General features: G+C 39.7%; 1 protein-coding gene across 11 annotated transcripts in view; it reads right to left on the reverse strand.

Moving 5' to 3' along the window:
• Nucleotides 1-16232, reverse strand: part of HECW2 (HECT, C2 and WW domain containing E3 ubiquitin protein ligase 2) — a 433118-nt gene that overhangs the window by 64169 nt on the left and 352717 nt on the right. For all 11 annotated transcript variants that reach the window (XR_007478335.1, XM_049712124.1, XM_049712122.1 and 8 more), the window contains 2 exons: nt 15847-15930; nt 8896-9005 (listed from right to left, as the gene is read on the reverse strand). Coding sequence is in view for 10 of the 11 variants with exons in the window: in XM_049712124.1 (XP_049568081.1) it covers nt 8896-9005; nt 15847-15930 (194 nt within the window). In the remaining variant the exon portion in view is untranslated. The remainder of the gene's footprint in view (nt 1-8895; nt 9006-15846; nt 15931-16232) is intronic.

The following is a 16232-nucleotide window of genomic DNA, read 5'->3' on the forward strand; positions in this document are numbered from 1 at the left end:
AGACAGAAATAGAACATATCAAACAACTAGAGAATAGTTAAGTCTTAAACTAGATGGTATACAAACTCTAAAGCAGAAGGAACAAAACGATAGCCCTGGGGCTATACCCAGCCCTATAGATTTTGTTTGCCACACAATGTTCTAAAGATTTTAAATTAACTGCCAACATTTAAAAATGAGGAGATTTCAAGAAGAAAAAAAAAATCCTTATTTCTTGTGAAAGTCAGTTGGGAACTCTTGCAACAACTGGCTTGCATTTCCCTGGGGCTACAGAGGGCAGCTGCCCCATTAGGTGAAGCATGTGCTCTCCACTGTGCCACCGCCACTCAGTGAGGATGCATCTGAGATCAGTGTTATAGAAAAGTAACAGTAAATGAGGATAAGCAGAGATCAAAATGGAAAAGACTTTAGGGAGGAGATGTCATTGGAACCAGGCCTTATAAACATGGGAGAACTATAGTCTATACTGGGGCAGGGCAGCAAGAGCTGGAATAAGCATTGCCTGCATGTTCAGAAGACACGGAGGAGACCCCACTAACCTAGAGCAGAGGGGGAGTGCTAGGACGTAAGTAGGAAATTAAATTGGTCAGAAGTTTGGTATGAAATTATGAGAAGAATTTTTAAAGACCTAGCTGGGAAGTGTGAGCGTGATGCAGCAAGCAGTGGGAAGCCTTTCTAGGTTCTTAAGCAAGGGAATAACAAACAAGTGGTGTTTTATTTCAGAAATGATTTTTGGAGTGGATTAAGGGCAGGAAGGAGGAAAGACCTAGGAGTAGTTGAAGCAATGGAGGCCTGAGGGCATGAGGACTAGCCTGGACTATGGTGACTCAGAGGAAATTTTACAAAATGTGAAATAAGAATTGGTAAGAGTAGATAAGTAAGGAAGAGGAGGAAGAGGAAGCTCTCATGGTAATATAAAGTTTTTTTTTTTTTTTGCGGTACGCGGGCCTCTCACTGCTATGGCCTCTCCCGTTGCGGAGCACAGGCTCCGGACGCGCAGGCTCAGCGTCCATGGCTCACGGGCCTAGCCGCTCCGCGGCACGTGGGATCTTCCCGGATGGGGACACGAATCCGTGTCCCCTGCATCGGCAGGCGGACTCTCAACCACTGCGCCACCAGGGAAGCCCAATATAAAGCTTTTTAAACAATAACAATAGCTGTCATTTGTTGTGTCTGCTATGCATTAAGGACCATTCACTTTACAGAGAGGATCTTGGGAAATCCTCACAAGTCTAAGAAGCAGGCATTAGTATTATTACTGTCATCACCACTTTGTAACTAAGGAAACTGAAGTCATATGACAGTGAATAGTAGATTCAGGATCTGAGCCAGGTCTGTCTGATGCTAAACCAGCATGGGAAATGATGCTGGTGGACAGGAGCATATGAAGCTTTCTACATACTAAGCTGGAGAGGACAGCTGTTCAGGTGGATATACCTTGCAGACACTTGAAAATATAGTACTGGAGTTCCAGTGAGAGATCCGGGCCACACTTGTGGACTAAACGAGTTAGTGTATGCGTGGTGTGGCACTTCGCACAGTGCCGGCTGCATAAGCAGCCCCATGTAAACGTTAGCTGTTATTGCTATTATCTGCATAGTTGTGAATACTAAACACATGGGGAAATGTACTGAGGTCGGGGAATGGAATTTAATAAAATGGGCTACTGATGAATAATATGTCCAGAGTTCTGTTGGCACAGTTATGAATCTTTTACCCAAAGAGCTAAGAGCTATGCCATAAAGGAAACAAATAAACTTGACCTTAAGAGGTCTGGGATGCAGAAGACTCCTAGGCAGTGGTTCTCAATCTTGACTGCACATTAGAATCACTTAGGGAGCTTTTAAAAATCCCAATGTTCAGGCCACAGCCAGGACATATGACATCAGAATCAGTGGGGGTGACACCCAGACATTAGTGTGTCATGCAGCTCTCCAGATGATTCCAACGTGCAGCCAAGTCTGAGAACCATTATCTCCCACAAGAAGGTCAAAGGTAACCAATGAAACACCTGGGCATCATCCAGGGACCAACACAGGGGGAATACTTCCCATGTATTTGAAAGGTATCATCTGCAACATGAAGGACCATGATCTGCATGGACTCTGGGCTCCTCTCTTGGATGGCTGAGGGACAGAGCCATGCTGCACAAGTCCAGTTAGAGTGGCAGAATAAAGCTTTTGTTGCTGCAGTCTGAGTAACTGCAGACTACTAAACCCAGACAGCTCAGAAAGCAGCCATAATGAATCAGCTTTCAAGAGCGCGATCATTGATAGGGAAGAGGAAAAACAGGAACAAAAAACCGAAAATCTTTCAGGACTCAAAAGAAACCCGATTCTTTAAGAGTTGATTGCTTTTGAAAAATAGCACATATACTATTGCTATATAATTTGAGATGCTTAAAAGGATGCGGCAAATGCCATAACGCATTCCATCAATATCAATACAGACACTTAATAAAAATTAGCTCTGACTCCTTTTAAGCTCTAGGTAAAGGAATTCAATTACGGAGGCTCTGGAGACAGAAACTGTTAAATGCAAAAATTCTTTTGCCAATAGTTCTATGATGAAAAAATCATTTACACATTACATCATGATTTAAAAATTACAATAAATTATGCTGTTGGCCCTTGTCAAATTCTTAATGCAAGTCAGGTGCAACTGCCAAGAAAGTCCAGGGCAGGAACAATATTACTTCCACTTTGGAAATAAAACATGATCTTGGAGGCTGAGCTCACAGAACTAAGAACCATAACTGTAAGTGAAGTTCTAGAATAGAATTCTCTTATAGAGAGAGTAATGTCATAGTCTTTATGGTCTTAAGAAAGGAAGTCAGATACGAAAAGGTCAATGTTACATATAGGAAGTGATCAAATGAAAGGCTGGTTTTATGGATAGTCAGTATTATGTTAATTATTTATGGGAAAAAATTTCAGTAACAGATATTAGACTTTTTTTTTTTTTTTTTTTTTTCCCGGTACGCGGGCCTCTCACTGTTGTGGCCTCTCCCGTTGCAGAGCACAGGCTCCGGACGCGCAGGCTCAGAGGCCATGGCTCACGGGCCCAGACGCTCCGTGGCATGTGGGATCTTCCTGGCTCGGGGCACGAACCCGTGTCCCCTGCATCGGCAGGTGGACTCTCAACCACTGCGCCACCAGGGAAGCCCAGATATTAGACTTTTTAAAAATCATTGCTAGGCAGGCCTAAAGTACTTCCATATAGTGTTACACTATTTCCACATACTGTTAAAAAACTGCACAATCACATACAAACTAAAGAATTCTACCAGGCAAAGGATTTCTTTTCTAGGTGATACTAGAAAAACCTTGGCATCAAACAGCTAAGAAGTCTGGGTCTTTTTTGATGCTGGGTGTGCCACCCAGAACGCAGAATGTTCTGATGACTTGCTCTTGGTCTGCAATGGAGGGGGATGAGGCTCAGCCTAATTCAGCATGGTTCCAGGCCTATGTACTGGGATGGCTCAGAAGAGAATTTCTTTTCTGTTCACTTTCTAAAACAGATAAACTCTATGACATTTTTTTTTTTTTTTTTTTTGCGGTACGCAGGCCTCTCACTGTTGTGGCCTCTCCCGTTGCGGAGCAACAGGCTCCGGATGCGCAGGCTCAGCGGCCATGGCTCACGGGCGCAGCCGCTCCGCGGCATGTGGGATCTTCCCAGACCGGGGCACGAACCCGTGTCCCCTGCATCGGCAGGCGGACTCTCAACCACTGCGCCACCAGGGAAGCCCTCTATGACATTTTTAAAACAATAATTCCCTGTTAGTGAATGAGAACAAATTATGAGGCATTATAATAATTTCTGGAAAACTCTATCTTATGGAACATAGATCAACAATGGAAATTAAGAAAAAAACCAACCAACCAACCAAACAAAACCTCAAAAAACAGCTGGCACAAAGCACAAGCAAGGAAGTCCTGGCATTTTTGCTTTATTCTCTAAGAGTAATAAAAGGCCCTCAGGTCATTGTTTTGACCTTGTTGATGCTTCCATTTACCTACCATTTATTTATTTGATAATCTGATTTTTCAAATGTTGGCAAATTAAAAGCAATTTATTAAAAGGGGAAAGCTGGAGGGCAGGCCAGTGACAGGCATCTTCTGAGAGCGTTAGGGGTGGGAAGCAAGGGAGAGTAACAGCAACAAAAAACACAAAAATAAAAATACCTGTATATTGTGACAGAGATAGTATTTGGTTTTCCTCCAGTCTCTGGAATCATAACTCCCCCATCCCCACCTACCCAGAAAGCATCCTTCATTTGTACTGTTTGGTTCCTAGATCATCTCTGTGGGGCTTAGCAAAGAGAAGGGATAGAACACTTTTTCGAACAACAAGTATAAAGCTGCTTCAGAGACTGTGGGAAAGGGGAGGGACGGAAGAGGGAGAAGGGAGGGTGGGAGGAAGTCAAAGAAGGAGGAAGGGAGAAGAGGGAGAGAGAGACGCTGAGAGAGAGAGGAAGGGAGGGAGAGAGGGAGGGAGAGATGGAGGGCGAGAGAAAGTGAGGAGGAAAGGAAGGGGGAGGGGAGGGGAGGGGAGGGGAAGGAAGAGAGAATATTTGTGAAAAGGGCCGATGAGATAAGCAGCAGCTGGGATACTAAGACTCTGGAGGAAGAGAGGGGAAAAGAAAGTCCTTAAGGAGGTGCACTGTGTGTTGAGAGAAACAACTGCCCTGAAGACAGCCTTCAGTAAAGACCCACACAGCTCTTCAGTGCTCTCTGGTCTGTTTTACTTCTCTTGAGTGTGATCTGGTGCTCTACGGGCTTCCAGAGTGTCCAGTTCTAGTCAAGTTATAACAGCTCTGTATGCTGATCCCCCCGAACCGTGAAATATCCTCAAGGCACTGTGTCTAGGGAAGCAGGGAGAAGCATAATGTATTTATGAAAGAGTCTCAGCAAATGGTGGGTTAAACAAATTCTCAGATGACTAATGTCACAGCTTTGGTCACGTGGAAAATTCATATAAGTAAGCACGTCTCCAACAATATTAGATAAATTAGGTGTTCTTGCATTTCAATTCCTAGAAATGTACAGCTACCAAAAGTCCTTAAATAAAATTCTGGATCCTATATTTGGCATAATAAACCATATGGTAATTGGAAAGATCTTTTCCTTCTGGCATAGCTAAGGTTGGGACTGGCATTATAATGGTCCTAGAAAAACAAACCTTCACATTCCAAAATTTTGACAAATTTTAGGTGAGCACTCTAACAGCTGCAAAAAGCAGCGAGTCCAAGTTTCCAAAGCCCCTCTCTCTCCTGCACTTGAAAAGACATGTAAATGGGCTTGGAATGGGGAAAAGTATGGAAAGTTTAGCAGGTTCCTGGGTGTTCTGAAAGAAGATCATTAAAATTTATGATTGTCGTAATTTTTCCAATATTATTCTCATACCACTAAAAGGGATGAAATTCTAGTCACAAGAAGGAGGATCAGACAACTTGAAAAAATCTGTTAGAAATGTTTTCATAAGAACTTTAGGAGTACTGGTAGAAGAGGCTATTTTACTCAAAGAAACAGAAGATTCCTCCACAGGGTAAATAAGGCTAGTCCTGCCCTTGTTTCATGTGGAATTAGTTATAGTTACTTCCATTGATATCAGGCAGTACATCCCGATTTCAAGATCAAATAAAGTCCACTGAAATAGAGTAGGCCAAAAATATGGAGATGATTCTTCCTGAAAATTAAAACCACCACAAACACTGCTAGCAATTTAAATATATTTGGGTTAGACATGTCTTTGGAAAACGTTTAACTCTCAATCTGCTTCCAGAATGCATTTATTACCACCACGGGTTACTTATGTACATTTGTGATGCTACATGAAAAGAAGAAACTTAGTCACCATTTAGAATGTTCAGAGTCTCAAGTCCAGCCTGTCACCGAGAGCACATGCCTTTGCAGGGCTCAGAAGGGAAAGAATCCGGTGATCTACTTTTGCTCTAGGAGGAGGGGCCACAGAAAAGGTCTGGAAAAGAGAGCTTTGACTGGGATGAGCAATACTCCACAGAGCTTCATTCCTTTAGCCATAAAGCTGAAGGGACAACCCATTTCAACCCCCTCATAGGTTCTAGCTAAGATTAAGGCCAGTCAGAATGATTAAATATCTAGGCAGTCGGTTCTGCAAACATGATATAGATTTACATGTATCAATTATTAGTAGTTCAAATATTGACAAATTAGACTTCTCAGATTTCCAGAAAGAGAGAAAAAGGGATAAACTAACATTTATTGGATGCTTGACATGTTTTAGGCACCAGGTGAGGCATTCTCCTCCAAATAACCATGGGAGGTGATTACTATCATTCCCATTTTAAGGAGAAAGAAATTCAAATTCATGAAAGGAAGTAAACTGCCCAAAGTCACACACAGTTGGTAAATGACCGAGGCCAGCTGTGAATTCCATTAATTTTTCCCCTACACCTTTACACTTACCCATAGAGCCATATACTTATTTTCTTTTCATCCTGTATCATCAAAATAAGTGTCCCTACTTTGTTCCAAAGTTGACCTGTGCTTTGCCTCCAGTGTCCTGCCTTCCCACGGGCCTGTGCTGTGCTGACTGCTGCTTCTTCGCCCCATTCAACAAACCACTTTCCTTCCACCCACATTATCTGACCTCCGCACACACATGCTCAACTTCCCCATCCTAAAATCCTTTCCTTAATTCCTCTTCTCCTTCTAAGTACTGCCTTATTTTGCTTCACTTCCATATTTCATGAAGAGAGTATTTTTCATGCCTGTTTTCTACTTTACATCTTCTAGCATCCTGTAACTGGTAACATTCCAGTTCATGACCTATTAATTCATAGAAACTGCTTTGGCAAAGGCCACATATAACTTCATGATTTTCAAATCTAATGGCCTCTTCTCAGGCCTCATCCTTCTTGACTCCTTTGAACACCTGGCCCTGTTGGCCACTCCTTCCTTCTTGAAACATGGCTTCCCCGAAAAGACTTTCCTAATTCTCTTTCAAAATCCACTGGCTCTCTCACTTTCACTTGCACCCTCAGCCCCTCCCTTAAATATTCGAGTTGCTCTTGTCACCATCCCCTATTTTCTCTTCTTTTCACTGACCTGTCCTCCCTACTTCCTCTGTCTACCCAATGGGCTTCAACTGCCACCAGCACATCTGTATTCCCAGCTGCTAACCTCCCCTGAGCTCCAAGACTCTGTTTCCAGTTGTCTTTGGGTTTCCATCTCCAGCTGGATGGCCCAAAGATTCTTCAACAAAACATGTCTCAAACCAGCCTTTCACCTCTCCCCTCCAGTCTAACCTTTTTCCTTTCTTGGTAGATGGTGTTACCATCTGTCTAGCAGTCTATGTGGTGAGAACCTTAGAATTTGCCTTGACTCTTCCCTACTTGGACTTAAAGTTCTAGAATCTCTACATCCAACATAGCCTTTTCTCTATCACTGTTAGTCCAGGCCTTATCATGTCACCTGGGTTAATGCAACAGCCTCCCAGATGGTTTCTCTAACTTTAGTCTCTCGTCTTCTAATACATCCTCCACATGGCCACCAAACTGAACTTTATAAAACAGGATATTCCTGTTTGTAAATTTTCAGTGGCTCCACATGGAGTACAAAGTAACACTTCAGTGGCCAACCAACTCTAGCTTATCTTTCCAACCTGCGCTTTGAGAACTTGCCTTTACTTGTATCTATTAATTTGTCCTAAACTACTTTCATGCTTCTGTGGCTTAGCTCATGCTACTCCTTAGAATGTCCTCGTTCCTTTGGTCCACCTGGTAAAATCCTATTCATCATTCTTCAAGGCTTCCCTTTATACCTTTCCCCAAACACCCCACCCCTATCTTGAATGAAGAATTGTTCCCACACATTTCTTCATTATAGGACTAAACACAGAGCTTTTGGAGTCACTTGTTGACTTACTGCCCCACCGTGAATTTTCAAAGGCAGAGACTGTATTACTCATCTTTGTAGAACCAGGGTCTAATTCAGGGCTTGGATCTAGCTGGATGCTCAATAAATCTCTATTAAATGAACAAATTAATAGACCTTTTTCTGTTTGCAGTATTCAGTTAGGCTGTAGCTTCACTAAGATACCAATATATGAAAACAGGTGTTATATATCAGAGAACACAGAGCAGCTTTTAGTGACACATACGGAGTTTGGATTTCTATTAAAATAGTTTTAAATTCTGATAACTGCTACAGTGTGAACTATATACAGCTTATAATAAGGATAAATAGAGCTGATGTTCTGTCAACATCATGACTACTTTCCTTAAAAAATAACTCATTTGCTAAGCTGCATTATCTACTATTTATTCATTCCTCCATTCATTCCTCCATTCACACCATACCCCTTTCAAAAAGAATTTAAACTTAAAATTTTTAGTTAATTTCATCTATCAGCATGTTCTACCTGCCCATGTATCTCTGGTCTTCCTATCTAATGCAGTTAGTAACTACTGAAGGGAAAAAAATTATCCAAGACCATTAAACTCACTAATTCTAATTCTATAATATTTCTTGAAAATAGAGATTTCTCTTTATTATTCATTGAATCAATCTCCTAACTAGAACTTTTTAAATCCAAAAAGCTAACATAGCATTTTGTGCCCTAATATTTTCCAAGATATATTAGGCGCTACATAACATAATGAAAAGTAAATTCTACATCTGAGTATTTCATGCTGCTGACATTTATCCTATTTTGGAATGTCATTATTTTCCTGTCAAAATAAATCCCCATGGAAACAAGCCAGTTTTAAGAGACAGGAAGTACCACAGAATATGTACCTGTGCTAACAGTACAGATGTACCCAAAGTGTTCCCTTACTGTCCTTTATGAGGACAGAACATGTGACTTCAGGGCTCACTCCTCAGAGAAATTGCATGCAGCCGGTGGACTCACCTGGTGAGTTCTGGGGAGAGGACACAGGAGAGCCACGTGGGGACTGACAGTAGCTGGGATGGAGTAAGGCATGTGGAGGCACATATGACATTATCTCTTCTTCAAATAAACTGGGGAAAGACAAGAAATAAAATGCATACTTTAGCCAAAGAGGTGGGTAAATGCCTTGTTTCCGCAATGAGTAAGTCGATCTCTCGCTCTGACCAATTCCATCTGAGGTCCACTTCACGTCCTAAAGAAAGCACCTGTCCCCCTTCTCCTGCAGGTAATTAGTGGGACAAAAACAGGTGGCTCTTGCGTCTTTTGTGAAACCTGTGGTTATTTGCCTGTTTTCCTACCAACTTTGGACAGCATGATCTCTATTTTGTTACTTTTTTTTTTTTTTTTTTTTGCGGTACACGGGCCTCTCACTGTTGTGGCCTCTCCCGTTGTGGAGCACAGGCTCCGGACGCGCAGGCCCAGCGGCCATGGCCCATGGGCCCAGCTGCTCCGCGGCATGTGGGATCTTCTCGGACCGGGGCACGAACCTGCGTCCCCTGCATTGGCAGGCAGATTCTCAACCACTGCGCCACCAGGGAAGCCCCTCTATTTTGTTACTTTAAATGAGTTTGAGTTTGCACGTTCATCTGAAAATAGCCTGGGTTTTTACGTCTAGGAATATGAGTCAAACACAAGAGACAATGTTTATGGAAGACCCATAGTAAATACACAAAGTATGTTCATACCTTCATTCCAAGACACATACAACATGATCTCAGCCTTCAAAGAGCTCGGGATTTCATTGGAGAATTAAAAGCAAAATAAAACAAAACACCTCTTAAATAATTACAACTGCTAAATAATAAGCTTCCTCATTTAGTCTGGCTTTATAATGTTTTTCAGATGTGAGGATTTTGATGTTATTCAACCTAGTGTCTTCTTTCTCCTCCATACTGAAATTTCTGTTTCTAATACTCTCCTAAAAGATAGTAACCAGGGATCTGAGATCTTGGAATCCTAGACTTTTCATTAACTGTTATGATAAAGAAATGTACTACGATTATCAAATATACAAACACTTGACAAATAGAATCAACAATATAAGTAAGAGTACTTGTGTTTTTTAAATTAAGAGTAGAAGTAGCTTTCCCTCAAATTTGGTCACATCTAGAAACCCGCTACTTGTTTTCAAAAAACATTGAGAAAAAGTGCCAACAGTTTAGTCTTGCGAAGATTTAAGGAAAGAACTCCTCAGGGTTATAACACTGGTTTTCCACTGAGGCTATTTTGCCCTTCCCCACACTCTATGGGGACATCGTACAATGTCTGAGGACGTTTTTGGTTGTCGTAACTGGGAGAGGGGGTGCTTTCGGCATCTAATGGGTAGAGGCCAGGATGCTGATAAACATCTTACAATGCACAGAATAGCTCCCTGCAACAAAGACATATCCAGCCCAAAATGTCAATACTTTTAAGGCTCAGGGACCCTGGGTTATAGCAGTCCAATAACAACTTGATAATTCTTTCTCTGGTTCTTCATTCACCTGCACATGTCTGCTAAACCACTATCACAAAAACATTTTTAGACACCATAGTTTTTTAAGCCATATTTCCACTTTTAAACTATAAAAGTCAAAAGATTTAGAAACAGAAGCAATAAGTAATTGTACTTGTAATATCAAATTAAGCCCTGAAACAGTCAATTCTCTTTCTAAATAAATCAATAACCATTGAAATAATGTGTATTTTCAGTTGATTGCTAAGGAAAAATGCCATATAAACAGTTGATACCATAAAGGTCTAGAAATTCATAGCTAAATTAATTGAAAAGTAGGAATTAGCACCCTCTCCTCAAACATCTATACCTGTGTCCTTTGCTCCATGACACTTACTTCCTTTAAATACAACCAATATGCAGAAATCGTTCTTCTCGAGAGAAATTTTTTTACTTGAAAAATTTAATATAGGAGAGATAGCGAATAACATAAAAACACTCAATACATATCATCCAGGATTAGTACATGTTAACCCTATTACTTTTGCTTCAAACACACATGCATACTTAGGGATGTCTATATATCTATATATAGATGTATCTATATATATGTGTGTATGCATGTTATGTATATGAAGTCCCTTTTGAGTGCCTCTATCATGACTTTAACATATCCTTCCATAGTCTGATATTTTGCAACATATGTACAGACGAACAATATACAGTTTTGCCTTATGCGCTGCTAAAAAATTATTTAAATACTTTATAAGTATACTGAATTACTGAACATTTTTTCTTCAACAGTATATTTCTGGTATCTGTCTGTGTTGATACATAAGGGTCTAATTTACTACTTTTACCTGCTATGTAGTATTCCATTCTATTAATGTATTAGTTTATTTATCCATACCTTTCTTGACAAATACTGACTTTTTTCCCAACTGTATGCTTTTTATCAATAACGGTGCAATGGATATCCTGTATGTATCACCTTGTATGCATGTAATACAGTTTCTTAGTGTAAATATGGTATATATCTAAAAGCAGAGTTGCTCAGTCATAGTGTGTATGTCTTTTTTTTTAAATAGATCTTTATCGGAGTATAATTGCTTCACAATACTGTTAGTTTCTATTGTACAACAAAGTGAATCAGTCATATGCATACATATATCCCCATATCCCCTCCCTCTTGAGCCTCCCTCCCACCCTCCTAATCCCACGTCTCTATGTCATCGCAAAGCACTGAGCTGATCTCCCTGTGCTATGTTGCTGCTTCCCACTAGTTAACTGTTTTACATTTGGTAGATGTTGATGCTATTCTCACTTCGCCCCAGCTTCCCCCTCCCTTACCGTGTCCTTAAGTCCATTCTCTATGTCTACGTCTTTATTCTTGCCCTGCCACTAGGTTCATCAGTACCTTTTTTTTTTTTTTAGATTCCATATATATATATATATATATATTAGCATATGGCATTTGTTTTTCTCCTTCTGACTTATTTCACTCTGTATGACAGACTCTATGTCCATATACCTCACTGCAAATAACTCAGTTTCGTTTCCTTTTATGGCTGAGTAATATTCTATTGTACACATGTGCCATATCTTCTTTATCCATTCATCTGTCGATGGACACTTAGGTTGCTTCCATGTCCTGGCTATTGTAAACAGTGCTGCAATGAACACTGTGGTACATGTCTCTTTTTGAATTACGGTTTTCTCAGGGTATATGCCCAGTAGTGGGATTGCTGGGTCATATGTTAGTGCTATTTTTAGTTTTTTAAGGACTCTCCATACTGTTCTCCATAGTGGCTGTATCAATTTACATTCCCACCAACAGTGCAGGAGGGTTCCTTTTTCACCACACCCTCTCCAGCATTTATTGTTTGTAGATTTTTTGATAATGGCCATTCTGACTGGTGTGAGGTGATAGCTCATTGTAGCTCTGATTTGTATTTCTCTAATAATTAGTGATGCTGAGCATCTTTTCATATGCCTCTTGGCCATCTGTATGTCTTCTTTGGTGAAATGTCTATTTAGATCTTCTGCCCAATTTTTAATTGAATTGTTTGTTCTTCTGATATTGAGCTCCATGATAGCTAAAAGCAGCATTGCTCACTCATAGTGTATATGTCTTTTTAACTGTACAAGATATTGTCAAATTGTCCTCCAAAGAGGTTGTAGAAATTGCAATCCATTGAGTCCAGAAAACATGGAGTTCCTACTTCTCACTTGTTATTACCAGACTTCCTGATTTTTTCAAATTTAATAGTATGAAATAGTATCTCATTATTTGAAATTGCATTTTATGATTACTAGCATCTTTCCATGAGTTTATTGGCTATTCATGCTTCAATTCCTTTGAAATGCCTTTTTATATTCTTTTTTTTCTTTAATTTCTTTATTTTATTTATTTTTATTTTTGGCTGCATTGGGTCTTTGTTGCTGCATGCGGGCTTTCTCTAGTTGCGGTGAGCGGGGGGCTACTCTTCGTGGCAGTGCGCGGGCTTCTCATTGCGGTCGCTTCTCTTGTTGCGGAGCACAGGCTCTAGGCACGTGCGCTTCAGTAGTTGTGGCGCGTGGGCTCAGCAGTTGTGGCTCAGAGGCTCTAGAGAGCAGGCTCAGTAGTTGTGGCGCATGGGCTTAGTTGCTCCGCGTCATGTGGGATCTTCCTTGACCAAGGCTCGAACCCATGTCCCCTGCATTGGCAGGCAGATTCTTAACCACTGCGCCACCAGGGAAGCCCCTTTTTATATTCTATTTTTTTTTTTTTTTTTTTTTTTTTGCGATACGCGGGCCTCTCACTGTTGTGGCCTCTCCCGTTGCGGAGCACAGGCTCCGGACGCACAGGCTCAGCGGCCATGGCTCACAGGCGCAGCCGCTCCACAGCATGTGGGATCCTCCCGGACCGGGGCACAAACCCGTGTCCCCTGCATCGGCAGGCGGACTCTCAACCACTGCGCCACCAGGGAAGCCCCTTTTTTATATTCTTTATCCATTTTTCTTTTGGGTTATTTTCTTTCAAATTGATTTAAAGGCATGCTTTATGTATTCATGATATCTTTGTTTTATGTGTTGTGAATATATTCTTCTAGTTTGTTGCCTTCTTTATGCCTTTATATGTGGTGTCTTTCATTACATAAAATTAAGAATCCTAATGTAGCCAAATTTATCAATCATTTCCTATATAAGCTCTGTTAAAGGCACACTTCTTACATTAGTTGAGTTAGTGACAGAGAATACATGAAATAGAATAACAAATACAACAAAGTTATTTTAAAGTTCTTGAGTTTTGTAATAGCTATATTGGAAAATAACCTTACATGGGTTTATTTAAAAATGAATAATTTCCTAGAGCTATATCATTTCTACATTGCAACTTGCTGATGATATTCAAGTCCATTTGTACCAGGAGTGACTTTCCTTTTTAAGAAATAGACAATGTATATAGGTAAAAATTAAATAAGATACAAGGATACAACGTACAGCACAGGAAATATAGCCAATATTTTTATAATAACTTTAAGAGGAGTATAATCTATAAAAACACTGAATCATTATGTTGTACACCTAAAATAAATATAGCATTGTAAATCAATTATACTTTAATAAAAATATTTTTATTAAAATGTAATTCACATACTACAAAATTCATCCAAGAAAATAAATATTTTTAAATACAAAAAAGAAAGAAATAGACAAAGTATAAAAACAGAAACAGAGACTCCATCTACATATCCAACAAGTCCACTGCCTGAGGTTATAGTTACTGATTCAAATGACTCAAACTCCAAAGTAAAATAAAAAATATAGAGCTGAGAATATCCCAAAATGTTTCAATAATCATTAAATATTATTTATTAAGCATGCACATGTAATATATTGTGTCACAGCATACAACTATTTATTTGCTCATCCAAATGAAGTAATAGTCTAGAATTAAATAACATCATTTGTCATTTGTATGTAATAATTATAAAGCTACTATATGTAAGTAAATTTCTCACACTTCTCCAAAGGCTCAACTTCAGAAAACATGCTTATTTTCCCAAAAGGGCAAAAATGTAGCCTTGCTCTTTATATATAAATCAGTTTTCAAATATTTTAAAATTCAACCACATAACATATAGAAATTCATGCCAACTGTGGTGTTTAACAATGTACAAATATTATAAACTATACTGTAACTCAAAATATTTAGGACTATACCATCTAAGGATTATTTAACTAAGGACAGGTGAACAATAATCATGATTTCTGTTTTGCAATCATTTTTGTTTTTACTAATTCCAAAAGTAGAACTCTTTAAATAAAAAAACACAGACTTCTAGAATGAATCAAAAGAGTCCTATCCCAGCCAGAATTTTGTAATAAATGTTACTACTTAATCAACAACCAAACTATGGTAGAAACATCATACTCCATATTAATTGCCCAAGAGTCTTCATGAGTATCTAGCATGCTACATCCTGCTTTCAGAACTGCCAGAACACAACAAGTTGAGGGTCACCACCTGGGCTGAGAAGTGACGCCCAACCACCAATACATCTTGTTCAGGATAAAATGAAGTGAAATACCTATGGAAAGTGATTATATCCCTTTGAATTATGCTCCAACCACAGAGTAAAAGAAAATAACTTTTTGGCTTTAGTTTTACAAATATGGCAACTATCGAGCATGCAGTAGAAATGGTTAGAGTTAAGATTATCATGAATAATATGAATGAGACTATTAACACTTTGAGATAAATAAAACATTGCTGATATGGCCAAGCATGACTTCCCTTTAAGCCTATGGAGGTTATAGTAGTAGATGCCCCGGTCACTAGGTACGGCAAAGCATTATTTTACTCTGATCTCCTACATTTGAGAGATAATATCAAAAATGAAAAAGTCTCATGAAGACTTGCCATTCTAAGCTACTCTAAAGTTTAAAACTAAAGCTCACCTAACCATCAGAAAAGAAAATATAATTGGTCAGTATTAGGAAGGTCTATCAAGTTGGCAGTGAGCACCAGTGACCAAATTTCAACTTTCTTATCTGATTTCCCACCTTAAATTCTCAAAACCATAAAGTAAATAGATAACGTCAAATCAGCAAACAGGGACAAAACACCTTTCGAGAAAAATTTTTGGACGAAAATATAAATACAACCTCTCTTCTACTCTGATGAGGCAAGCCAGGTATAACCTCCTGCTCCATTCTGTGATGGGACATTCTACTCATCAGCCTCTACAGACTTTCCGTTCTCCAGTACCACACCTCCTTTGCCAGCAGGGTGAGAACAAAATCAAACTGATTCCAGTGATAAGAAATGAAATCTGAAATGAATTATCACTAAATCAGCATCTTATACCTGCAACATGAGTATTCCACGAGTCTTTAAGAATATAGGCTGCCAATATTGGCACGTTATTTTCTAAAATGCTCCACGATGCCTGACGATAGGAGACTTCCCACTTCAAGAAGCGGTTACGTACCTCAGCAACATAACAAGGTCGGCATCACTTGAAAGACGCACCAATCCTGGGGTCCCTTCAGTTCGGATAAATTGGATCTTCTCCCTATTCAAGCAAAGAAACAGCTCAAATATGTGTAGTAGACTTTTGGGACATAACTCAGTACTTTAGGCACCATTTTTTTTTTTAAACAATGGTCACAACATTTTTGGGGGGACTACTATATGGCAGCTACTGTGCCCTAGGAATACACATCCAAGAAAAACGTGGTCCTTGCCTTCAAGGAGGACCTCACGAGCATGAACATCACCCAGTTCTAACACTGCCAAAAAAATTATTTTATCGCTTTCATCTTTTGCTGCCTAAATACTACTGTGGGTAGCAGCACCATCCAACCAATAAAACTC

This window comes from Orcinus orca, chromosome 7 (assembly GCF_937001465.1).
Source record: "Orcinus orca chromosome 7, mOrcOrc1.1, whole genome shotgun sequence".
Taxonomy (NCBI): Eukaryota; Metazoa; Chordata; class Mammalia; order Artiodactyla; family Delphinidae; genus Orcinus; species Orcinus orca.